Raw genomic sequence first — 27,614 nt, 5'->3', positions numbered from 1 at the left:
CTAGAACCAGAAGCATCAATCAGGGAACATTCCCCTGAAAGCAAGGACATCTGGTTACCCGGTCATAGAAAAAGAGATTTAAGCCCCAGAAGTAAACTGTGCCTCCTAAAATGGGGTGCCTGGGGCATGATACACTTGTTCTAACACCTACTGTTTGACTAGTTTTATATAATAAAAAGAGATTTTAAAATAAGACTCAAAGCCTAGTAATTTCTTCCAAAGTCTATTCATTCCTAACATCATGTCCTCTTTTCCCGTTCCTGCGGAACATTTTATCCCAGTCATAGCTTTGGTAAGGGATTGTTGACTTTCAGTAAAAAGCAGAAAATGTAATGACAAAAATAACTAAAATATACTGCTTACAATATTATTTTTAAGCATATTAACTATTTTTGGCTTTATTCCTGAATAAATTCATCTACCACCAATGTCTCATCCACCACTGATCCTGTATTATATTCCCATGCAATTTATGAAGCTTTATAATTGTTATCTTGTTGATAATGTACATTGTACATATTCACTATGATCTCTAGTCAAGCAATCTGGCAGTATATCATAAACATTTTTGCTGTTACGGTGTGATCTCCAGTAACAGATTCCTCTCTTTAACACTAGCATGCTTTGGAAGACCAGCATTTCCAAATTTGGTAGGGATGATCATGTTTTTATACCGCATGTTACGAAAGGTTTCTTTTTTTTAAAAGGACAGTATCTACTTGGAGAAACACAAAAAAAAGCCATCATTTGTTATCATCAAACATATTGCATTTACAATGTGTGCGAGAACAAGTCGGAAACAACCTTCAACTCATGAGAAGTGTGTAATTTATTAGCATTTGGAATGGAACAGTTATAGATGTAATGCCTTTGTCTCGTCACCTTTTTAGTTTCATCTTGTGCCCATGAATGCAAATTAAGATAGTTTCTTGTTGAGTGGAGCTCACGTATGTATTACTCTGTTGACCTTCAGATGAAATAGTGTCCCTACATACTCCAGAAAAGAGTAGGGCGACCTGTGTTATAATCTGTGTGTTTGAGCAGGTAAGTTTGTTCTTCAAGCCTGTGATCTATATTAAGAATCAACAGTTAGCCCCTTGTCTAGAGTCCTATATGTAGAACTTAGAAGTCCATTACCGTCCAACAGGTGTTTGGAAACCACGTGATTCATTAAAATAGGTGTAGGCAGCATTAGGATTTGTGGTGGACATTCTGGTAAATCCTCATAGTCAACGGGGTCTTCCATAAAGCTTAGTATTAGACACCTTAGCTTGGTTACTTTACCTATCAATGCATGAGAAATATGCTTCCTGACAAATACGATAAATAAACAAGTTATTTATGTGTTTCAAGTACTAGTACTTATCCATATCCATCTTCTACAATGTTTGGATTGTAGAAGAAGATACAAAATGCGTGAATATATAATAAGAACTTCTCCAGGGAGTTTATTGATTAGGTGTTTTATTTGGCAGGGACTTAATTATAACACTGTTTATTCTGCCTTTTTATCATATTAGTAACAACAAAATGCCATTTAGAAGTCCAAAAGTATCTTATAGAAAATGAACGGTGTGAAAAAAGATTTCCTATGAATTTTTTTTATTTCTGCCTCACTTTAAACATTCAATTTAGATTTGTGAATAAGTTCAAACAAGGATCTTGTTGGAAACATACCAAGGGATATAATTTAAAAATTGAATTGGATGTTAATTAATTAGGATTATGAAAGTGACATAACGTGAAAGAGAGTCATTTTTCTAGAACGGTGAATTCTTTTTTTTTATCGTGGCTCACCTGCTTATACAAGAAAGTAATAAAAATGCAATGTTATTTTAAAACAACGGGATTTCTCTTTCTTTATTATTTCAGACCAAGCCTGTTGCATTTGCGGTTCGGACGAATGTTGGCTACAGCTCAGCTCATGATGACGATGTCCCTGTCCCTGGCATGGCCATTTCGTTCGAGGCTAAAGACTTTTTGCATGTCAAAGAAGTAAGAAAGTAATAATATGTAATGTAACAATGCGAACATCTGAGTGTGAAATTGGATTGGCATCAAGTTGCATAAAGCACACATCTAGGAGCAAATATACTAGAGGTAACCAACAGTTAGCCCTCCAGTTGTGGAACTGCAACTCTTTACATGCCTTGAGTGTGCCAATTGTTTGCCAAGAATCATGGGCTATATAGCCTGAGAACATGTGAAAAGGAAACCTATTTGGATTTCTCTTACACGGAACACATACAACAAGGTTGCCTGAATCATGGGGTTCCAGGCAATGGCATACAGTATTCTTCTTAAATGTATTCACCTGAAATGGTATCAGCTCTTGGGCCACTATACTAGGGACAGTTCACTCAATTGAGTCTGAAACCTTTGTGCCACTCTTTCCTCCCGTGATGCCCCTCTTTATAGGCGCTCCAAATGTGACTGCATTGTAAAGCTAAAAAAGCCTCAATGAAGCAACAAAAAAATGATTAAAATGTGCTTAAAACGCACAATAAATGTGTCCAAACATAATGTTATCTAACATGAGAAAACACCAAAGAGTGTTTCTTCCTGGGGTGCCATTTGGTCTAGAACCAGCCCTGATAACAGGAAATTGTTTTCATCTTCATCAACATGCCATCCAAAAATGTGCCTACTTTAAAACTGATGCTGAAACGTGAACACTCAGGATTGATGAATATTTCCTCCCCATAACAAAAATTAACACAGTGGCTTTTGGGTTGGGCAAGCAATGATTATCCAGTCTGTGCAGGCGCTTTACAAGGTCCGTGGAGGCACGGGTTCCAATAAAATATGCAGGGAATGCCAGAGGATGTGCACTCACCCATAGGTCAGCTAATTTTTTTTATTCTAATGAATAAAATTTACTATTACATTAGGAAAATAGATAAATATTTTATTGGCTTTTCATTTCCTCTCCATTATTAGTTCACAATAAAAGCATTACGTCTTGTAAATAAAGTCCTGCTGTGTAAATTGTAATTGCAGCTTCTCGTTGTTTAAAGCATTGTTGTAACTGAAGGTTCATGGAGCAGATGCACCCGTCAGTATTTTTTTTTTCAGATTGCACACATTCTGCCTGAAAAATTACATACATTTGATTGTATTACGAAACCCATTTAATAACGTTTCTCCTCTAACCTGAACAGCATGTGGCTCTAGATAATGAGAAGGTCGATGACAGCCTATTGTTCAGCTGTAACCATTATCACCAAAGTACAAATATTCTCATTCTATATACAATGATGTATTCTGGCCTAGGCCAAAAGTAAGGACAGTGAATGGAGGGATGGCGGGCAAATACATAATTGTCTATATAGCAAACATCTGAAAAACTTCCTTATAAAAGATGAAAAACCAATGCAGCCTTTCGCCGGTTTTCATCAATCTCTTATTAGAGGCCCGCTATGGGATTTTTTTTTTTATTATTCTTTTTTTTTTTTTTTAAGTTTAAGAGTTTTATCTTAAGAAATGCCAGCTACAGGATTTGTTTTTCTCAGTCAAAGGTTGGTTATGTCAAAGTAACAAATACAGATCAGTAATTTATTGCTGAGAGGTGACAGCATTTATTTTATTCCTAGAAATTTAACAATGACTGGTGGATAGGACGACTCGTAAAAGAAGGATGTGAAATAGGATTTATCCCTAGTCCCGTTAAACTAGAAAATATGAGGCTACAGCACGAACAAAAAACAAAACAGGGGAAGTTCTACACCAGGTAAGGAAATACAAACTGTATATATATATATATATATAAATATATATATATATATATATACTTTTTTAAAATTTATTTTTACATTTTATTTATTTATTTTTACGGAAAGTAGGGAAATTATCATTTTTTTCTTAATTTTAATTAACATCTCAAGAAAAGTTAATTTAAAGAGTTTTTTTATAGTTACCGTATTTGCTCGATTATAAGACGAGGTTTTTTTCAGAGCAAATGCTCTGAAAAATACCCCTCGTCTTCTAATCGGGGTCGTCTTCTAATCAGACCTCAAATAGAGTCTGATTAGGAGACTAAGATCCAGATCCCCCGCACCGCTGCAGGGGACCTGGATCCTCCTGTCTCACCCCCCCCCCATCATACACACTTACCGGTGCTTCCTGCTGTATTGCCGGGGCAGCGGGTTGACGTCTACGCGATCCGCGTAGACAACGTCCGCTGCAGCCGGAAGGAGGTGTGGCTAGCAGCGGGGGTTGTCTGCGTCCGTCGCGTAGACCTTCCCCGACTGTCAGAGATCTCTGATCTCTGACAGCCGGGGAAAGTATACGCGACGGACGCATACAAACCCCCGCTGCCAACTCCACCTCCTTCCGGCTGCAGCAGAAGGCGACGTCAACCCGCTGCCCCGGCTGGAAGCACCGGTAAGAGAGGGGAGAGAGGGGAGAGAGGAGAGGGGAGGGGAGGGGGGGGAGAGAGTGTGTGTGTGTGTGTTAGTTAAATGGGGGCATAGGGCATTTCTGGAGTGGCGTTAAGGGGGCATTTAATAGAGCACTCTGCCTCCTGAAATGCCTTATACCTCCCTATATGCCACTCTGCCCCATAATATGCCTTTTAACCCCCTAAATGCCAGAGTGGCATATAGGGGTATAAGGCATTTCTGGAGGCAGAGTGCTCTATACAATGCCTTTTAACTCCCTTAATGCCACTCTGCCTCCTGAAATGCCTTATACCTCCCTATATGCCACTCTGCCCCATAATATGCATTTTAACCCCCTAAATGCCAGAATGGGATATAGGGGTATAAGGCATTTCTGGAGGCAGAGTGGCATATAGGGGGTCAAAAGGCATACCATGGGGCACAGTGGCATATAGAGGGTTAAAAGGCATATCATGGGCCACAGTGCCATATTGGTGTGGCAAGCCTGGGGGCAGATGTGCGTAACTGGGGGACAGGCTGGAAAATACAAGAAATAAAAACAAAAAAAATATTTTTCTCAATCATAGCTTTTATTAAAAAAAATAGTTTACATGAATTAACATTTACTGGTAAAACTTTTTTCCTTTAGGGTCGTCTTATATTCAGGCTTTTTCTTTTTTCCTAAGTTAATATTCAGATTTTGGGGGGTCGTCTTATAATCAGGGTCGTCTTATAATCGAGCAAATACGGTATTAGTACGTTGCATCTACATTTTGTAAATTATATCTGTTTATTGCAACCCTGCAGCACTTTGTGCCCAGTGTACAGATCTGTTGGAGTCATAGAGCAGTTCAGTAGATACATTGTACAGACGCACAGTTTATTGATAACTGGAATATACACACATACTAGTAAAATATGCCCTGAAGAATGAACAGGCCAGTTTCAAGTGAGGCCATTGATTTCCTGAGCCGGCCCACTAGGAGCTCTCAGTTCCCACTAGGAGCTCGCTGCTCCCTATACTGGATCTGGTACCGTACACCTAAATGGCATAGAATGAGCTTTTTCTGGAAGAGTATTTTGGATCGTTCTTTATAATGTATTTCTAAGTAGAGCTCATCAACAAATAGTCATTTCTGATTATAGATCCTGTATATTTTTTTATTTAATACATCAGGTATATTATCTATATCATCATGCGCCCCAAGATTAAAAGAGGAAATCTATTTGAAAAGGAAGCACTTCTAGTACATTTACATAGTTATTATAACTATACAAATAAAGACTTACTCAATGCGATTTGGTTTTCCCAGAAATATGTTTGTTTTTTATCACAAGGTCATAAATGCTCTGTAAAAATTGGCAATTTTTCAGTACTCTTTATTTTGTTTTGCAAATGCTTTGAAGTATCGTATTTTAGTCTTGTTCAAGACATTCATTGTGGATATGTTACAGCTGTATTTAATGATTGTGTAATGTAACAGAGCAATTATTTAGCATAATATTTTGGTCTTTTTTCAGTGGATTTTTTTTAATTGTGCATGTTACAAATCTCGGTTGCTGGGATCTCCCATATTTTTTCTTTTCATAGTCTGCCACAAAACCTTATTTTTATGTGCTGCAAAATTAGAAAAATTTTGCAAATTATTGATTTTGATCATAGTGTTGTCGGAAGACACGGGAACAAGGCTTTTCCCACAAAAATTTCCCTGGGGTAGAAAGTGATGCTTTCTGCATATTTGGACATGGCCACATTCTTTCACGCAGCTCTGCAAATGATGTCCAAGACAAAATGGGCTATCCATCCCACAAGACATCAATAGATAAAAGAGCTCCACTAAATACTGAGAACTGATTACATTACAATGTGTTTATCTCTGTGTTTCTCAGTAAAGCCGGGGGAAATTCATCTTCCAGTTTGGGTGATGTGGTACCTAGCTCTAGAAGATCAACTCCGCCGTCTTCTGGTAAGGAAATTTTAATGCTTTTTTGTATTTTGGTTTTCGCTAACTCCAATTGAATCAGACGCGTGACAGATGATAAATAACTCTTCCCCAGTGGGAAATGATTTGGTTTTAAAAAATGTAAGAACCAGGGGCAAAGATTAAATGCTGGGAGGTGGAAGGACAGCATCCAATATAGATTTTGGAGGACTAAAATATGTCACACTGTAAACTTACATTTATTTATAACTATTGCAGATCGTTAGACCGGTGATAACTATGACTGTCTATAAATATAATGCATGCATGCTTTATCCATAACCGAATGCAATGATTATAGAACACAGCAAAGCAGATATAGCAATGATTTTGATGATTTTCCTGTTCTGTCACGGTTTATATGGTTCCCAGTAAATGATCACAATTTGTAGCCTCTGATCCCATATTTAATTTTGTCTTATGGAAGAGCAGCTTGTGATGTTGCTGCACACAAAACAGACTGTTTTTTTATTTTTTAAAAAAAAGTAAAACCTAGAAATCTGTTACGGTAACATGTTAGTAAGAATTCAAATCTGACGCTGAACGTTTACATTCCAACAAACAAACTTTACATTAAAACAACTAAATAGACATGATAGGGACAGAGGGTAGCTCTTGAACACCTTCAATGATGAACTACCTATTCACTAACCTTGACATAGATATGTCAAGGCCTTTAAAAGTAAAAAAAACAGGCCCGTGAGAGCAAGTCTGTATCTCTACATGTCATCCAATTCATCATGATACATGATACAGAACTGCCCTTACTTACCTTTCAACCCATTACCTTTGTTTTTTATTGCATTAAATGCAGCATTACCCCCATTAACACCAATTTTGGATTTTGATGGGTTATTAAATCGAGCCCCGGTTGTCTTGCCATAACCCGTCTGGCCTTTGAGCTGGTTTTGTCTGAAAAGTTATTTTGGTACAAAGTTTGAAAACTGGTGTGTTTACCACAGCAAACGGTTGTTTATTTGTTATGGTGATATGATTACTTTTTCAAATTTTGCACCTTTAAGTCTTAATTTAATCTCGAGGTAAATGTCTAAATGAGATATCTGGGATTCACTTTTATACCCATCAGAGATTGAATATTGAAGGATCATATATAATTAAAACTGGTTTTACATGAAATCGGACATTTTTTACATGGAAAAGCGAGTAGCCAGCAGATCTCGGTCAACAGCCTCAAGGTTGGTTGGGGATCAAGGGAGAAGTAGATCGTAGTAAAGTATATATATATATATAATTATCCAATGATGTCTGCTGCTTTATGTAGTGAAATCGAACACTTTAAGTGTCAATTTTCAATAAGCAGTGCTGTGATCAGAAAAAACAGAAAGCTAAAAAGTTATGCGCATTCCTTTTTTGTTGTTGTCTTAATGTTGAACATTATTCTTTAACTATTTTTCCTTGCAGGTTTTTCTTTTCATTATGCATTTGCTTTTGGGTGACTATATTTTATATGCCTGTAACCTGCATCCTACTTAATCATCCTTCTGATTATTGTGCACGGTTTTATATATATAGCTATAGACTTAGATGCCACTGGCTTAGAGGCAGAAGAGATTGACATTCCAGCCAACCATCGGTCCCCTAAACCCAGTGCAAACAGTGTAACATCACCTCTCTCCAAAGAGAAACGAATGCCCTTTTTTAAGAAGGTAACCATCTCGCAGCACCCCACGCGTTCCACTGCTCTTCGCCACATTGCAAGTCCTGTTAAATGTCTGTGTCCTTTGGGATGTCAATAACATGCATGCTTTGTTTGTTCTTTGTTTCTTTTCCATGCTGCTTGTAGCTAAACAGAAACAAAAATCGGTAAGTTTACGTTTATCTTGCCACTGGCAACATTTGCCATGGTTGATACCGGTGAATCAGAAACCTAAACCCATGTGGCATTAGCATGATAGATTTGGTAGCTATCGGTTGGAAAATACGGCTAATACTGGTAGCAATCTCGTATGTATGCGTTCTTAGATATCACTCAAATCTTAAGTGCTAATGCTACGTGAAGAAAGATTTGAGAACCCCTGGTTTATACAATGCTTACTTCTACTGAAAGGTTTAAAGAGGTAATAAATAAAACATGGTACAGGGTATAATATTTGGGGTGTCGGAGAGAGAAACTGATTGTATTCCCAAGAAAATGTAAAACAGCCCAATAGGAGAATTTAAAGACACAATAAGTGGGTGGTAAGGATCCTCCAGCAATGTAGGCTTTCAGTATATCATTCTGTAAGTAGGTGAACCTGTGGCAACTTGAGACATAATGTAGGTTTTATTAATAAATATGTTTATTTGCATTTGATCTAATTATTCATATAACCTTAAAATTAGTGCATTTTAATACTTTAAAACGTCCTTAGCTTTATTTATGCTCACATTAATCAATATTAAGACTCCATATATCAGAGATCGTGTTCTATCTTCCATAGAGCGTACCATGCTGATGATGACTAGGTAGGGAAGGAGTTAGAAAGCTACACAAACCATTCCAAAAAGTAGTGTCCTTAGCACAGAATCACTTGTATGCTTTTTACTGCAAACATCTTTGTACTTATTTATTGAGGAATTCATGTATTTATTGGTCAGTGAATTAGAATGGAACCACAATCACAAGATATAAGATCAGATATGCATAGATATAGATTTATTAAAAAATAGATTTTTAAAAATAATAATTTTTCAGGAAAGTTTCTTGATTGAGTGCATGGAGAGAACAAAGACTTTCTTAAACGCAGTTAGATGCAGTTATATGTAAAACATTTTAAATATGTCAATTCATAAAGCATTGTATAAATCAGCTGGTTATGGCCTACGAAGCTCTATCTTAAGACGAGAAACCAACTGGAACTGAACTTAGATAAATTATTATCATTGCTTTGTGTGCTTAGTAACACGTTATGCTGTTTTTCATGTTTGTCTTTGTCTATTTTCTTAACACACATTTAATTGTCTACCTGTAATGTAATGTTAATAAACCATTTTTGTTTTACTACCAGAATTTAAAGCTTTAATTATTACAGAATACATTGTCAGATTGGTTTATTAGCTTCCAAATCTCTGTTTTTTGGTATTTTGTTGATGAAATGTAACCTAACTATAATCACATGGTAGGAACACCTTCAGGATTTTCCCCCAAACTGTTTAGATGTAATGTAAGAAAGTTTTACTTTGCCAAGAGGGTGGTATATAAATAGAACAGCCTCAATTCAGAAGTGGTAGGGTTAATACAGTAATGGTCCTATAGCTATTCTTAATCTAAGTCAAGACCAAGGACTGATTAAGGTCAGGGTCTTTACATCAGGAAAAATGGGCAGACTAGATGGGCTGAATGGTTTTATCTGCTATGAAATTCTATGTTTCTCTCGCACCCAGTGATAACCCTTTTTGTAAACTCATAGTAATGTTGTGTTACGGTACTAAATATGTTGTAACCCTAACCAACTTTTTTATTGGTTTGCTGCAAATTAAAGTCTATTGGAAAGCAGCTTCAAAGATTACATATTAGGACTTTATAGGACCCTAGCCAGAATACAAAATACGCCCTTCCTATGGTCCGACCTTTACTTGTAAGGGACAGTATATGGGATGCTGTGAGTATTCACATCCCTGCATTACCTGAAAGGACCCCAGGTAAGGTAAAAATTTCATTTAGAGAAGCATAACTTTGGCAGGGCACTGGGTTTCTTAAAACTTCAAGACAGAGTTGGTGTTTTGGAATCCTGCATTAACACAGAATATAAAATATAAGTTACCGATTGCTATACATTAGTTTTACTCACAGTGGAACTGTTTTTCTCTTCTTTGTACAGACAGAACACGTCCCTCCGTATGATGTAGTGCCTTCAATGAGACCAGTAGTTTTAGTGGGACCATCTTTAAAAGGCTATGAGGTAAGACACCCTTTCATGTTACAGGGCTTTTTTAGTATAATAAGGGCAACCGATGCTTTAAGTGCTATGAGATTGTTCTTAAGGGGTGATAAGTTTATGATGATCTCAGCAGACATTAAACATTAGCATCCCAGATTGAGATGCACGTGTTTGTGACCCTTAGGGCCTTGCCTTTTTCCTTGAAGAACTGCCCCCTCTTCATGGGCTGAGAATGATCGGAGTAGAAGTCCATCTTATTATGTGCTGCAATGTTTTCTCTTAATGTAAAGTTCAAGAAAAATGTTTCAGTTGGTTCAAAAATGCCCGTCTCTCTGTCCATTGTTATGCACCCTCCAAAAAGCAAGGCGCACGTGTCTCTAAATATATAATCACTTTCAATGAAATCCCAAGCCCTCAGACCAATCAATGCAAGAGACCAAATTGCGGCATTCTGAGATGTTGAGGGATTCGGTACAATAAAGGGGAATAAAATATAAATAATAAAAAAACTGTTTTCCTAGCTATAGATTACCAAAAATAATATAAAGCCATTAAAAGCACTTAGTGGGGTGTAACTTAATTCAGAATTTAATTCAGAAATTGTTTAAAAATGTGCAATAACAGTGTTTAACGTTACTATTCATTTTCTACCTTATAATTATTTGCAATCTACTAGTATAATAATTAATTTAAAAGCATTTGAATTATATGTAACCCTAAATTCTACCTTAATTAAACTATTTGTTGTCACAAAATGAAATAACGTATATAAATTACTCATGAGTGCTCATGGGATAAAAGTAATCAGACTGTAGACTAAATTCTATTAATTTATGGAAAATTGCCAATCCATGTTTCCAATATGTAGAAGTAGGCATTGCCAATTAGTTTACTTTCAGCTTTGTACTTGCAGGATAGCGGAATCTATCTCAATCTCAGAAATCATAACAAGACTCTTGGAGGGGGAAGAAAATAATGCCTCAAATGGGAGATAAATCGTTCTATCATGATGAGAAAAATAGCAGTAGTAGTAGTCATACCTGGGAACTTTCTAAATGAGCTGACCCTGAGACTCGCCAAATTTGTTAACCAAATAGATTTAATTGTGGTCCTGATGGAAACCTTGGCTTGTCATTATTTAAAGATACACTTAAGTGAGTCACCTGCATTCAAGCAGGGATATCAACCATACCATTCTAGCAAAAGCACCAATACAGAGTCTTATAAGTAATCACACCAATGCAGAATAGGAATGGTCAGCTCCAGACAGTACGACCCTGTGAACTGCCTGAGGTCAAACACTGAGGGTTCCTAGATGTGGTAGTAGTGTTATTTCAGAAAGGGCTTCAAAGTGATATTTATGACTAAAAACGCAAACTTTTTTCTCATAGGTTACTGATATGATGCAAAAGGCATTATTCGATTTTTTAAAACACAGATTTGAAGGGCGGTAAGTTGTTTTTATATATATATTACTTTATATGCAGTATATTATGTCCTACATACTAACACAATGTATGATGTAGAATAATAATTCTGTGTAGCACTGCCGAATCCTCTACACCCTCCCATTGTATCTAGCTAAATTGAATCGGTTTCCACTTTGAGAAAGCCCAACCTGACACATTTTTAAAGGACATGTTTTTATTTTTTTATAAATAGTTCCTTTAGGTTAAAAAGTGATCATTTATTTCCGTTACAAAGGCCTGAAACAGAAGTAATCTTTTATAGACTGTCAAGTTACACATATACTCTTGCATTTACACATGCCCATACAGACACATATTCACACACAGGCACCCTAGCATACACTTGCCCAAGCATAAACTTTCCTTCATACTTTCTTTCTTTCCTTTCTTCTTTCCTTTAGTGGAATCTACTCATCTAGGAAAACCTGATCGCAATAAAATATAAATGGACAATTCTGACACATTATAGATAACTATATCACATAAAAATTGCTGTACTTTAAGGAAACTTTGCAGCTGATGTACATAATGTTCTATAGAACAAACAACTCTTTATAGTATTTCTTTCTTTGAAAGCATCTTGTTACTTTTAGAGTCAAAGTATGTGAATATGTTGAGGGGCTCTTGTTATGTTTATCAAGTTAATGATTTCCCAAGAATAAAAAAGTAACTCAGTTTATGTTTTCCTGGCTAATAAACATACCTCAATCTCTTGACATAGCAGAAGTACTCTTAGTGGGCGCTCACGCCGTTCTGGAGTTCATCAAGTAAAAAATAAACTGTTGCCAAGGGAAATGGCTTAAATAAATATTAGTATTCCAGCCACACATTCCATCTGTCACGTAGAGCTGTCAGATACCTGCGCCTACACCCAAATTCCTGTATGATCTTACATGACTTGTATGATAATATGAACAGATGGGTCTATACTATCTGTAGCTTAGTTTTGTGCAACTGTACAGCTTGGCATTTTTTACACATGTAGACCACCGTTTTGTAGCATTTCACACAGCCTTGTAGCTAATATTAGCTATGTCTGTTATTTTTAACATGGGCCTGAATTTAGAAGATCTTGTGTTGTTGCGGAACTGAAAAGGGACCAGGTCGTCTGATTTTATGCCGCGACGCAGTGTATTGGTAGCCTCCTGGCTCACCGCTCCCCTGTTTGTGAGATGGCCTGATGTATGCTGAAGGTGCGCGCTGACCTCTCGCCCGGGCACAGGGAGGAGGCATTGGTTTCGTACAACAGATTAGACCTAAACTTAACAAGGTTGCTCACAAAATTAACTGGGTCATCAGCTTGGGTTAATGTTGCCCTATATCAGACCTGTTTGCTAAGAGTATATAAATTTCCTCTCCATGAATTATTCAATATTAATAGCATTTGCCTTCATTTCAGGATATCCATAACACGAGTCACTGCAGACATCTCACTTGCCAAACGTTCAGTGTTAAATAACCCCAGTAAACATGCGATCATTGAAAGATCCAATACACGGTCAAGTTTAGGTGAGTACCTGGTCTGGCTTTTTTGTTTTTTACATGTATAAGAAATCTACCTTACGTATAACATGGGAGTAACCATATTGTCACTAGGCATTTATCTTATTTGCTTAGGTCCCACGTTGGGACTATATATATTTTCTTTTTTTGCACAAATTCATGACAAGGTTACATCTCTGTAATATATGTTTATTGAAAGCTGTTATATAATTACAAATATTTGTTTAGCTTAAATAATTATTTGCATTGCTTGTTTATTGCTTGTATTACTTGGAGCCAAGAAAATGTTATCACTTAGCGCCCCTGAGACTTACAGCCTTCCCTTTAAAAGAGACGGGACAGAACTTCAGGCATGACTGCCGACAGCTTCCTATTTACCAGGCTTATATGTTGGCGGTTTGCTGTTCTAGTCATTGATCTGATTTTCAGGGCTGCTGACAGACTGTGTAAGCGGGGCCTGAATTGACCTCTTACATGTGTGAAAGAGGCTGAAACGGACTTACTGTGCGCAGAATGTACCGTGACACAAAACTGCCCATTTAACAAGAAGCTGTGACATCACATATACATATTGTGCATGGGCCTAAATGTGTCCCATAACTTTTACATATCTATTTGTCTTTTTATTTTTAAGAAAACTTATTAATATTGAAGAGTTACTGCTTATTTAACGTGGTTATTATTAGCAAATATTAGGACAAAGTATTAAGTTAATATGCAGTAGAGTCATTTTAAATGGAGGATAAATAAAGCTTGTCTCCTAGCTCTGCTGTGTATCTTGTATGACATAAGCTCAAGTTTAAAAAAAACTACCACATGTAAAACTGTATACAAAACATACTATACAGACAGGTCTTTAGATATTTTGTTAACAGTGTTTAATGTCCATTTATCTGGTTAAAAAGAGTGTTAAAGATCCAGGAAAATATTGTAATATTCACTTATTTTTTATGACAGTTAAAATGTAAGAATATACACTTTTATAAAAGGTAACTTTGTACTATAAATGCCGTTTGTTATTGTTACAAATATCTCTGTATATGTGTTGTAAGCATATTGACAGAAGAAATTCAGTTTCATTGTGAATTATAGTGCCAGTTGCAATTAATGCATTTTTTAAATATGGAGAAAACAAAATAAGAATTTTAAATCACTGGCTTTTGACATATTAAGGTCATGAAGTATGCCAATGCTTAGCCTTATACTTCCGTATTCTAGAACATCATTTGTTTTAATTTTATTTACTCCGTGGTGACTATTAATTATGTCGTTATGCGTAGAAACAAATTTTAAAAATCTTACTACATAATGAAACCCTCTTACGTAATAAGACTAAATGTTATAAAATAGCTGCAGACATTCTGTAAGATATTGTATATATTTGTCCATGTTAATAGTTAATGGTATTACTATGCTGTTTTTAATTCTATCAGTAGTCTAAAAGTTCATTTCCACAATAAATTATTCACAGGACAAACACATTTTCAATATCTGTCTGATGATCACATTTGACTACCTTTAGTCTTTAAGGAAAATGTTTCTCCCTTGAGAAATTGAGAGCTTTATGTTTGCCTTTATAAGGATCAATGTAGAGAGGGATGTTTTTGAAAGGGTGAGATTTAACCTAGATAACCCCAAGGTTATGCATTTGTGGAATATAAATAACTGTGTAAAGTCTAGACCCAACCCAATGTGAAATAAAATCAGCAGGGTGTTTTAAGCAAACTGTTGGTATAAATAACAAGATGGCAACAGAATTACAAGTCATGATGGTAATTGATCTGAAATGATCAGGGTCACAAACCAATCCTTCATTTGTGATGTAAGTATGATCTTTCATGTATATTAAGATTGCCAGGGGTCATGGTCCTTCCAGAGTTTAAGGATTTTTGCACTAATCATTTCATTAAATACTATTCTATATTGCCAAGTTTACTTGTGAAATCTATTTGAAACCTAGTGTACGTACATATTCTTGTTTCCTTTGCCAACAGGGCTGGCCTGACCTTATAGGACAATTGGGCAGCTGTCTAGGGCACTGAGATGGTAGGAAGCACCACCATTAGGTTATTTTCCCCTATACGATCTGTTCAGCAACACTTGAATATCTATTTCTAATAATGTGCAAGCATAGATTTTCCCTAGTTCAAAGGGAAGCTTGGGGACTGCTTTAACAAGTATAGGGCATGAATAGTAGTTTAGACGCCTCACTTTCCAGGCCTAGGGAATGGAATTCAAAACTCGAGATGCTACCTTTCTATGGCATATATTAAGATGGATAGAAAACATTGATGAATATGGACATGCTGTCTCTTCAACTGTTAAGCCACAAGGTGTATGGCTAATACTAATGGGTCATATTTTTGCCACTTATACCAAGTAACATTTTTCCACTAACTGGTCGTTAGAGAATTACAGTCCATAAATTAAACTAAAAAGAAGTGCTATAAACATAAGAAAAAGCTGTGACCTTATTAATCTTCATATACAGTAATACATTACCGTGACCACACAGTGGCCTTCATTTGTTGCCATTTCACTGTGTTCTTCCAAAATCTGCATGCTTTCTCCATAATGATTTTGGTTTATTCCATTCTGCCCTCCATGTATGGTCCTTCCTTTACAGATGTTTTTGGTATGTACTGGGTGCGTTGTGTTTACGGTGTATTGTCATGTGTGTGAAGTGATTGACTCTAATGTTTTTCTACATGTCTGTGTAATTTATGTGCACGTCTTACATTGCTCGTGTTATTTTTTGATGTTCCATTTTAGTGCTGGGTTATGAAGAAAAAAAATCTATTTATAGCAATGTTCAAATAGAACAACGCTATACTTAAATAGACTATTTTCTATTTTTGCCAGTTGCCACTACTGTAAACAAACTGGTTTCACCCGATAATGTATGGCAAATGTCTAAATATTGTCAAATAGACGAGCAAACAACTTAGTCAAGAGCTTTATAATTAGGCATGGATAACCAACAGGTAAGCCTAACCACTGTTATAACTAGAACTCCCATCATTTACTTTGAATTGTGGGTATTGTAGTTAAACATTTTAAATTCCAGATCTTTACTTTTCATGTAGAGGTCATAGAGTTCATAGACGAAGACTGTGAGGCAGGGCATTGAGTGATTTGAACTTGTCCACAAGTTGGATGGGAAGGGAAAGAACCCGAGCAGGGAGTGGGCAGAGAGATATGCTACTTTCTCCACTAGGAAATCAGAAGGTTTCGCTAGAGACCCATGAATCAGCTGATCAGGACAGTTCCAAGTTTGTGTTCAACACGTCTAGTGGGCCATAATCAGACTCACTGCTGCGCGGCTGCTCAGTGTGCCAGTTACAAGGGAGATCCCTGAGCTCCCTAGCTGGTCCATTTATGCTTTAAGGACTCCATAGTGTAGGATATAATGTGATGTCCCTGCACTCAGCAGTAAGGTTGGCGAGCTGCGGATGTGAGTCCAGGGCAGCATCCTAGGCAAAAACATCACAGTGGCCAGTCCGTGAATCCAGAACCATTTCAATGAAGTGCACCATGGAGCTTGACAAGCAACCTGCATTTGGAATGTCCTGCCCTGACTTCAGAGATTCAGGGCTGTACGGATTTGTATATCATTTGGAGCCAATCGAACTGTCTTGAAGGGAGTAATACTTCACATTCTTAATGTTCGTTATATATATACTCAAAATTGGCTGCCGGGACAAATCCAGATATACAATCTTACTGAGATTTTTAAGTAAGTAGGCTTGCTTTTGACTTCTTTGTGTTAATAGAATCCCCTTTAAGTAAATCCTTGAAGATATGATGTGCTTCTCTGGTCCTGTTCTGTATGTCACACTGCTTCCTATTTCTGTAATATAAGGTAGACTATGTTGCAGATCTCTAAATTAGTGTCGATATATCTGATGATTGTATAGGTTTTGCTGGTGGGTATGATTCTCACCAAAAAGAGTGCTGTAGAAGCCTTAGTGCTATGTTTTACAAAATCTAAATTGTATCGTCGATGTATCGCTCGATAGAGCCACAGAATGAATTGTAAAAAAGCTCAACTTTTTTTGTTTCGTTAACAAGTCCAATCCTTGCCAGTCCAACTGTAAAACATGGAATGTGTCAGACCATTTAGATGCATGGGTTGGAGGACAGTGATTGTTGGTGAAATTCAAGTAAATCTTTCTTATTTTGGCGGGTAGGGACAAAAAATTCTTAAAAATTTGGGAGGACAACTGGATACCATCATCTGAACTGATGATAAATTAGGCCAACGTGAGGGACTGAATGTGTGTAGCCCATAAGCCCTCCCAGACATGCACTAATGTAAATACTAACGTTCCATGCATTCACAGCTAGGTATTAGGCAAACCATGAACCTATTGTATGTCAGTGAGGTTTATTCATTATAGGGGGAAATCTGTAGGAAAGTTGAATATTTCTGTATTAAATGGAGCATGCATGACCGGCTCAGGCCTTCTTGTGGATAGGATTGACCCATCATAATGCATAGGAAAATAACAAAACAAGTGGATCAACGTTACTCTCTGCGAAGACCTTATTCTTGTATTAATTTATCACATACATTTCCAAGGTCCTTTTTGAAATAATTCTTATTGTACAGTATATATTTTTCAATTATTTCAGAAGATTACATTAACACGATTATTTCATATAACTAAAATAACTAACCGTGTATTTAAGAAATATGTATATGTTGTGCATTTCGGTGTTAAAATGTTATGATTTTGTTCTCGCGTTACACAGCTGAAGTTCAAAGCGAAATTGAACGCATCTTTGAACTAGCGAGGACTTTGCAGCTTGTGGTTCTGGATGCAGATACCATCAACCATCCGACTCAGCTCGGCAAAACCTCCCTTGCGCCTATCATAGTGTATGTCAAGATTTCCTCCCCAAAGGTAAACGCATGCATTTTATTATGTTTGCAGATCGTGAGCAGGAGGGGCCTTTTCTTCAATAATTTAATTAACAGTTTAGCTGTAGGGAGTGTTTTGGGTAACCTGGCGCATGGTAATACTTTCAAGTTAAGTAAAGGGACAGAGGGACAAATCATTTCATTTAATATTTAATGATCAATAGTTTGTGTCATCTACTGGGTAGGAAGAAGTATGTTTGATGACCTGAAACACATTATTTCTAGCTAATATTTTGTTTCTTCCAATCATTTTGTAAGTTTTCCTTCATATATGTCTTTCTTGCAGGTTTTACAGAGACTAATAAAATCAAGAGGAAAGTCTCAAGCAAAACATCTTAATGTCCAAATGGTGGCAGCTGACAAGCTAGCTCAGTGTCCTCCAGTAAGTTGTCAGAGTTAATATACTATTAGACGCTATTTGTACAGATAAGTTAACACCAGGGCTCGCTGACATATTACATAACCAAACTTCACAGCCTCGTGAGCCGTAATATGCTTTCCAAATAGTAATCCAAATTGTCATTTAATAGTTCTGGAATAGCTGATTACTCAGGTTGAATAAATATTTTCATTGCTCTTAGGTCCTGATATAGCTTTACCAGTGAATAGTTTTGGCTTTAGCAGCACAAAGAAGAATGATGCATGCACACGTCTAGGGTATTTCTTAGAGTTGGCCCCCTGTAGCCTTCCTCTTCCGGCTCTTTTTGGATTGTCAGCTCAATTCGGTAGAGTTGGGCATTAATAGGTGCAAGACTAGCCCACAAGTCCAGAGTATGCAGAACCAGGGCTGGGAGTTGGTGAAGCAAAAGCAAAATGCAAGTTAATAGCCTAAATGATTTATTTAAATATTGATTATTTCTGCATTAATGTATTTCATAGGAAATGTTTGATGTGATATTGGATGAAAATCAGCTTGAAGATGCATGTGAACATCTGGCTGATTACTTGGAAGCTTATTGGAAGGCAACTCATCCTCCAAGCAGCAACCCCCCGAATGCACTACTGTCTCGCACGCTTACAACAGCAACGCTTCCCATCACACCTTCCTCAGGCTCCAATGCACAGGTACGTACATGTTTCAAAGTAGGAGTAATGGCAATGATGGAGTGAGCAGAGCTACACGTTCTGTCATTGGCAGCGTGGGCACAATTAGATTCTTTGTCAGTGGCGGAATTCAATCCTGTTATTGACAGCGTGGGCAGAATAAGATCCTCTGGCATTCTCTGTCAGGGAACTTTAAGAGCTCACTATTTCTATTGCTCTTTAAATGGGACCATGGCCTTAAAGGGATGGTGAAGAGAAAATTACAATTATGTTTTGGATCAGTGTTTTACTTCAAGCTATTTTTAAATTGAGTATAGATACGGTGTTTATGTCACATGTAATAACCATACGCCATACAGTCTCCCTTGTGTCCTGACTCCCTTTTAAGTTATAATACTTTGATGTAACAGCTAGGATTGAGTGATTCCTCTGAACCTCTGAAAGTTGCCGTGTAACTAACTGTAACCTTTATAAGTACATATTTATTTGTGGTAAGGGATTATGTTGGTATGATGTCCCTTCTCCCAAATGTACTATTTTTTGTATAGTTTTCAGGCTCAAGTGTTTGTGGATAGGATATTTTTTTAGGGATGTGTAAGAACCTGGCGCTTCACGGCTATAGTATAAGCTATGCGTGTGAAATTATTGATGTCAAATTTAAGATTTGTACTTTGTTGATCCTGAACTGAAGCCATAATCAATCTTGTAACTCCGATGTGTAAGCAGGGATCCCAAGGAGAACAGAAGAATGAGCATCCAGCCCCTGAACGAACTGGCTCAGTGGAGGAGGAAAGCTGCGCTGCTGAGGTCACAAGAAGATCCCAACACCGATCTTCCACATCTGCTCAACACCATAATCATCGCAGTGGAGTCAACAGAGGCCTGTCTAGGCAGGAAACATTTGATTCTGAGACGCAAGACAACAGAGACTCCCTTTACCTAGACACAAAAGAGGACTACCCTGAGCATGAACCTCAGGATTCCCACTGGGATCACAATCACAGGGACGAGTCACATGGAGGAGGTGGTGACCACAGACATAAAGAAACAAGACATCGGTCGAATCACGAGCAGGACAGAGAACAGGATCACAATGAATGCAACAAACCACGCAGCCGACATAAATCCAGAGACCGATATTGTGAAAGGGATGGAGAGGTTTCTAGGAAACGTAACGATACAGAATGGAACAAGGATGCTCATATTCGCCAGTAACACTTGCTTCATTGATATCTTTATATGTGATTTTTGTTTTGTTTTTCATTCATGTAAAACCACCCTTTTCGAATTGCTTGGTTTTCTGTTCCAAAACATATAGGACCCCACTGTAATCCGTCTTTTTGGAACTGCTGTTGCTTCCATAGCAATAGCATGCAATAGCTTTTTTTTGTGTGTTTTAATTTAATATTTGCCATGGTGCAACTGCAAATCTGTTACCTGACCATATATTTAGCTGTTTTGTGATTACCATGTTTGTTGCCACGAAGGTGATGTTGCTGTTTTAAGGCAAGTGATAATGTCTCATTTTTTTATTTTTTTGGCGGGAGGACGGAACAGATTCAGGAGCATAAGGATGGTAATTTCACTTGTTTTCCTTCCACATTTATTCCACTTTGTACATGAATAAATCTTTTCCATCGTTAATTTTCGAAGACCGGGAAAAGTGATATCAGACTTTTGAAAAGACTACTAGAACATCATATTTTATTTTTGTATTTTGAACTGCAAACACTTGATTTGAATGTTAATTTCAAGACCACTTGTATTTCCTCCATTGTGTGGGTATGAGGACAGAGCTAAATATTGCCTTACACTTGATAGATCAGTTTTAAAAGAATTTTATGTGTGCTGGTCCTTTATGTTGTAAACGCTATTTATATGTTTCCTTCATACTGCTTGGTTATAATGTTCTACAACAAGGTTGTACATTATACATAATAACTCATTAGTCCTTTTAAATCACTTGTGACTGGAATTAATGTGGAAAAGTAAAATTTAGGCTTCTTTCAAGTGAATAATAAATCATCGTTAGTGTAAAAGTGGCATTAACCACTTCTCTGCCAGAATGGTCTCTGAAACCGTTAAGCAGCAAAAGGGTTGGTTATCTGTAGATAGATATTCTGGACCTAAAGTTATTTTTTATATTGTTCCATTACCTGCAAAAGAACGGCAATAACAAAAACGCGGTTGACAGCGAAGGCTAAAATAGGTGCCAAGATGATGAAATAATTAAGGTCCTTCCGTTATGTGTAAATTAGATTTTTGAAATGATTTGCATATACATATTATGTTTATAATGGAGATCTATGGTGTTGCCCCATATGTGTTGGGTATGACAGCTGATTTGATTTGCAGTTTAATGCCAGTAAGGGACGTGCGTAGCTCCATAGCCTTCTTGTTTAGGCGCCCATAATACATTTTTCTTTGGGGGTAAAAGCAAAGTCGAGGACCCCAACTGATACAATACTATTCCCGAGTACAGGTATGTTGCAGACGGACTTTTAAGTCGTTCTCTTTTCCCCATTCACTGAAACACACATACATAAAAAGTGACAGGTTCGCTTTAAATTCCCTTACAATTGTAAGAAATGTGTCACCTTCGACAAAAAAGTAAACATTAGCATGAGTAAGATTTCATGTCTATCTAGATGCATAATCAGCAAAAAAGATTTATATATGTATATATATTTATATATATTATAATGTATATAAATGATGAAATTATATCAGATTAAATGTTACTGTCACCTCAGAGTATTATTATTGCCAAGCAAGATTGGAATTAATAGCCGCTCTATTCATATGTTCATATATTTTTGTCATAAATGTACTTTGGTAAGATGGTTTTTAAGAGAAATATTTAAATATAAGCCTTGTTGAATACTGTATATGCATATTTGTGGGAAGTACCTTTATTTTCCAAAATCAGATTTGTAAGCATTTGTACATACTTCAAAACGGCCTTTGTAGATAATGGATTGTAGGTTCAGTAGACCTGTTGGACTGTTAAATGGATTTATTTATTATGATATTTACAAATGATGGCTGTAAACTACATGTTATTCTTGTAACATGTAGAAATCACCAACAAAGAACAATGTTCCAATACATCTGGTGTTCATCTCTTAATTATAATATATACTTTGGCCGTTCAAGAGTTCTTTGCTGTAATATTCTTCATACATGCTGATGATGACAGTATTGCTTCGTGAAGCCAGAGAAATGTATGTATTATACTGAAGTACAAAGGATTGGTGAAAAACCCAAGATGTGAAAATGTGGCATACAGTGTTACCTCTAAAGTTACCGTTTCATTGTGAGCACCACTGAGGTGACTTCTTCCATATCTTCTGTTGAATGCAATTAGTGGATAATACTTCTGTAACCAGTCTTTTCTGTTTCAGTGTTGGACTGATTACCTTATAAATAATGTTTGCATATGAAAATTCTTGATAGGTTGAAAGTTACTCCTGTGGGATGCAGAGAGTCCCTGTTGGACCAAAGTTGCCTGTCCAGCCAACACACATCTCTTCTAGGTTGGCTTTATGGTCGAACATTCAACTTATACACCTGGTGTTACGGAATTACCATATTTATTAAATAATATATAATCAAATTGTTTAGTTACAGAGAAATAATGTTTCAAAATGAAGTCATGGTTATATAAATATAAAATATAATATAAGGATAATTAGATTTATAAAATGTCTATTGCACATTTTCCCATGGCCCCTTTTTCTATGTTTGGAACTAACAGATGAGAGCTTTGCTTAAATGAAAAAGTCACTCTATGCTACCATGGCCATATTTCAGCAGGGTATGACATCAAGATGACCCGGACTGGCCATTGGAAAAAACACTGGGCAAACGCGAGTGCCCTTTGTGACTCCTACCTACCATTGGTAAGGCTTGTGCGGTCAATCAGACACTTAAGTATGCACCCACCAAATACACCCGCACACACAATTATAGTGTACTCAGTTGTAAGACTGAAGAGTGAGGCCCCATATATCCAGCAGATGGCCAAAAATGTGATTAATCGTCCCTGTTATTCACTCATTGGCAAGCAGGGCTGCCTCGCTTACATCACCATTGACCGAGTTGGTCGAAGCCTTAATACCTCTCTGCACCAGGGTCCCAAGCAAAACTTTGGGGGTTTTGTGGGCTTTTTTGGTCCAGGTTAAGTACTTTTATTCTTCCCATGAAAGTATGAAATCAGATGGGCCCCTGTACCTTTTCAATTCATTTACCCAACGATACCAATTAAGGCTACAAGGATTCTTAGAATTGGCACAAATAAATGTAAACTGATGCAAGTACCAGATTGAATAATTCCATACCTGTCTAAAGCCTACGGGTTAGAATATATGCACCGTGACTTTGTTTGGAAATGGATCAAGAAGTAGTGACGCGACACACTTTTGTTCAGTGAAGACAACATCAGTTGTATACAATAAACAACATTCAATTCTAGACACTGGGGAGAATGCCAGTCAAAACATTCACTTAATGCTGCAGTCTTTTATGGCCAACCCTATATATCGGTAATACAGCTTTTACATTTGTGATGTTACGTGAAACATATACTTTTAATTGTGTAAACAAACACATGGATGTTCCGGTTATACAGATATGGTCAACATTATCGACACCTTTAAATATTTTGTACATCATACAGGCTATCTTCAGAAATAATTGGAATGTACCTACTTCGTTTTATCAGAATATTTTAATGTGATTTCACAGAAGAAACATAAAATATGACCTGGAGTTCCTGGGGCCCCTGAGCCCCCATTCTGTGGGAGAATTTGTTTATTGGTAGTAGTCTGAGCTGCTCCGCTGCTGATATAACCTCCGCATCCTGTGAGCTTTACAGCAGGTATGGATATTACCTGTGCGGAGCCGTCTCCTCTCTCCCAGTGACCATACCAGGTAGGAAGAGTCTGAGAGGTTAAGGTCACAGAGAGTGCTCTGATTAACAACTTCTTCTCTCTCTCCACCTCCCTTTTATTTCCCTCCATGTTATATGGGCTCATGTGGTCCATCACAGGCTGTGCAGGAGCTCGTACCCTGCTGGGGAGAGGACTGCAGCCCCCAGACAACAAGGAAATGTCTTGAAATGCAATGGCTGATGGCAACTCTAGGTCGCTTTAGTGGAGCTTAAGTTCATAGTTGTTTTCCACCCATGTGTTGTGTAGCATATGCAATTATGTCGTGCCCCAATTTGTTGCCACTTGACATGGAGTTATGCACCACTTGCCTACCTAACTTAATAACAATGCCAACTGTTGAAACAGAGATGCCAATGTTTTGGAGATGGCCCTGTACCCTTTAGAATTCTTATGTTTGCTGATAATATTGTGTCTGGTGCTATCAGACAGCTCTCTCGTCATTCTTTGTGAGAAATGAACAGGGATTAAAAGTGGTCTTTTTAAGTATTAAAGCCATGTGACCACTGACAATTCATCACAGGAGGGTCTAATTTCCCAGCTATGATTTTATACTTCTTTACAGTTTTTAAATCGTTATTGTTTTATCCTGTGCTGTCCTGTATTTAACTTTTTTCAGGAGATATTCTACATGATGTGCACAGCATTCAACGGTGCAAATAATGTTGACCATAACTGTACCGGGGGATTCTGGTAATTCTGATTACAAGGCCCCTCCGCAGACCTTTCACTAGAGAGGCAGTAAGGCTTTGCCCATTCCCCCATTTAGCTTTACCCATCGTCATATGGTTACCCATAGTATGTGGGAGACAAGTTCTAAATAAGATCAGAGGGTTTTCATAGCAGGACAAAAAATGGGTGGACTAGATACACAGAGAAATTCTTAACAGTCAAGTTATGTCTCTTTGGGCAAAATCCAAATTTGATCTCCAAATTAAGATTCCCCTTCAATTAATTCCATTGTCATATCAACAGATAAGATATCGTTATAATTCTCCTCAGAAGTCTCTGAAGGTGAATTATCTATCACCGTAATAAAGGTTGAATGGAAACTACCACACATTAGATAATTGATTCCCTGCTTCTTAATATGTTGAAATAATCAATGGAAAAGAGAACATCCTGACTGTCATGAATTAGTTCACAAATCTTCGGTTGTCTCATATCGAGTGGGACCAAAACCAAAAGTTTTCGGTCAGTTTAAGGACTATGGTAACGATTTAAAATATCTTCAAAAATGTTTCATGTTTGTATTTTATCAAGCCGCATATTAATTTGGATTGGTCCTGCATAATGACATCTCCAAGATGAAAACGTTCATCCTTAAATCAAGTTGTCAGCATAGTCTGAACAACCTTTCGGACCATATCAAGATTATAGGCAACTATGATAGGGTATACCTGTATATCCTCTCAAGAAAAGTTACATTTAATTTAGAAAGTTTATCAGCTCTTAATGGACGTCCCCCAGAAGATGAGCTTTTGGGGAGGTAAAAGGATACAGTGTGAGACCTAAAGATCAAAGTTAACATGCATTGTGAGTTTTATGTCTTTAAGGAAAATAAACAAGTAACTAAAATGTTTGTCCCAAGACGACACACGTTCTTTTTCACGTGTAAACATCTTTATAACTGCTTTCTTAAACTCATGCCACCCTTACTTCTCTGACCTCAGAACATGCCATAATCTTATTTCACTAATGCATTCCCTGTCAGTTCGTTTTATGCTCCCGTCTCAAGTCTATTAATTTGCCGAGGACTTTGTCGGCTCTCAGCACGTCTCTCTCCGTGGACATTATGCCCCTGGACGGTTGCACTTGCTTTCATGTTTCTACGTTGCTTTCTCGTATGACCTTGCGGAAAACGTTATTGCGCGTCACTGATGTTTTAAAACTGTTTTTACAGAAGAATGGAGCAAGAATAAAGCTGAAGCATACAAAAGGGAAACACGCATACATAGAATTGTCTTAATATTAGTTACCCCCTTCGTGACAAAGGGTTTTTCTTACCCTAAAGGACAACACTTTTTTGCCATCTTTACCATACATTTTATAAACCATGATTACCCTTTTCCGCAAAAATTATACATTCTAATTTCAGGATACGAAGGGCTTCTTTTGAAACAATGGAAATACATAAAATGAATTAATTACTTTGCAATTAGGATTTCTTTTACAGGGCCACATTGATTGCATAATAACATATATGGTATCATTTTAACACTTAGGGGCATCAAAGGTTTTTTGTTTGTAATTCTATATTTCTAGTAGCAGGGGTAGAGGGTATCGGGGTATGTTCGTGTAGTTTTTATTACATTTTACATTCATTTTTAGTTTACATTAATTTTTAGCTTTTCAGTTATATGTGTATATGTGTCGAAAGTGTTAATAAGATAATGATTCTTTCACAAGTAAGTGATTATAGATCACGTTTTACGACATGTTTAATAGATGACATTTACATATGGTTTTTCTTCCCAGGCATGGGAATGGCTTTGCGTACCAAACCCCACTGCCCATCCACTAAAGGCTGTCTGTGTCCTCTTATACGTAGCCAGCCTCTTCAAAAAATCTACTCCCCCATAAGTGGCGGGCTCTCATAGGTGAGAATATTTAAATGAAGCCAAGAGCTCAGAGAATCTTAGGGTTTGTAAAGTCAGGCCTGGCTCACGATCGATCTTCTAGTTTACCCAGTTGAATGATGTTGAGGTCAGGGCTCTGTGCGGCCGGTCAAGTTATTTGACACCAAACTCATCCAATAATTTATGGACCTTGCTTTGTGCACAGGGTCACAGTCATGCCGGAACAAAAAAAGGTCTTCCCCAAACTGTTCCCACAGAGTTGGAAGCATCCAATCGTCTAAAATATTTTTGCATGCTGCAGCATTTAGATTACTATTCACTGGAAACCCCGAAAAACAGTCCCAGACCATTATCCCTTCTTCACCAAACTACAGCCGGCACCGTACATTCCGGTAGGTAGTGTTCTCCAGGCATTTATCCATCACACGTCCATATAGTGAAGTGTGAAAAATGTTTTCACTGCTCCAGAGTCCAGTGATCCCTTGGAAACCCATTTCATGAAGCTCCCGCTGCACAGTCATTGTGCGGAGTTTGCTTCCAGAGGTTGGAACTCTGCAGCGAGGGACGCTACAGAGGACAGGCGATTATTACACTCTACACACTTCAGCATTAGGTGGCCCCGTTCCGTGGATTAGAATGGTCTACCAGTTTGTGGCTCAGCTGTCGTTATTCCTAGACTTAACAATAATAGCTCCTATTGTGGACCGTGGTAGAATATAGCAGGGCAGACAGCGCCAAGTTCAAAGTCACCGAGCTCTTCCGTACAACCCATTCTACAGCCGGTATTTGTCTATGGAGATAGCATTCCTTTGTGCTTGATTGTATGCACCCATTTGCAATGAGTGCAGCAAACACCCAGTAACACCTTAATTCAATAATTAGGAGGCATGTCATACTTCGGGTC

General features: G+C 37.4%; 1 protein-coding gene across 2 annotated transcripts in view; it reads left to right on the top strand.

Moving 5' to 3' along the window:
* The window catches only part of LOC149287231 (voltage-dependent L-type calcium channel subunit beta-2-like), a 43,302-nt gene extending 22,905 nt beyond the window's left edge, over window positions 1-20,397 (top strand). The window contains exons 3-13 of one of the 2 annotated variants that reach the window (XM_089493220.1): window positions 1,873-1,995; window positions 3,594-3,730; window positions 6,270-6,346; window positions 8,166-8,185; window positions 10,183-10,263; window positions 11,634-11,692; window positions 13,111-13,220; window positions 17,970-18,121; window positions 18,425-18,520; window positions 19,018-19,203; window positions 19,909-20,397. In XM_089493220.1, the coding sequence (XP_089349346.1) occupies window positions 1,873-1,995; window positions 3,594-3,730; window positions 6,270-6,346; window positions 8,166-8,185; window positions 10,183-10,263; window positions 11,634-11,692; window positions 13,111-13,220; window positions 17,970-18,121; window positions 18,425-18,520; window positions 19,018-19,203; window positions 19,909-20,397 (1,530 nt within the window). Of the gene's footprint in view, window positions 1-1,872; window positions 1,996-3,593; window positions 3,731-6,269; window positions 6,347-7,894; window positions 8,029-8,165; window positions 8,186-10,182; window positions 10,264-11,633; window positions 11,693-13,110; window positions 13,221-17,969; window positions 18,122-18,424; window positions 18,521-19,017; window positions 19,204-19,908 lie in introns of both variants that reach the window. The other variant, XM_089493219.1, reaches the window with a different exon arrangement.
* Window positions 20,398-27,614: the final 7,217 nt, after the last annotated feature.

Source organism: Sceloporus occidentalis, unplaced genomic scaffold, assembly GCF_023333645.1.
Source record: "Sceloporus occidentalis isolate IW3139 unplaced genomic scaffold, rSceOcc1.0.p SCAF_63, whole genome shotgun sequence".
In the NCBI taxonomy this organism is placed as follows: domain Eukaryota; kingdom Metazoa; phylum Chordata; class Lepidosauria; order Squamata; family Phrynosomatidae; genus Sceloporus; species Sceloporus occidentalis.
The sequence above is the reverse complement of the archived record's forward strand: the minus strand, read 5'-3'. Positions and strand labels throughout refer to the sequence as shown.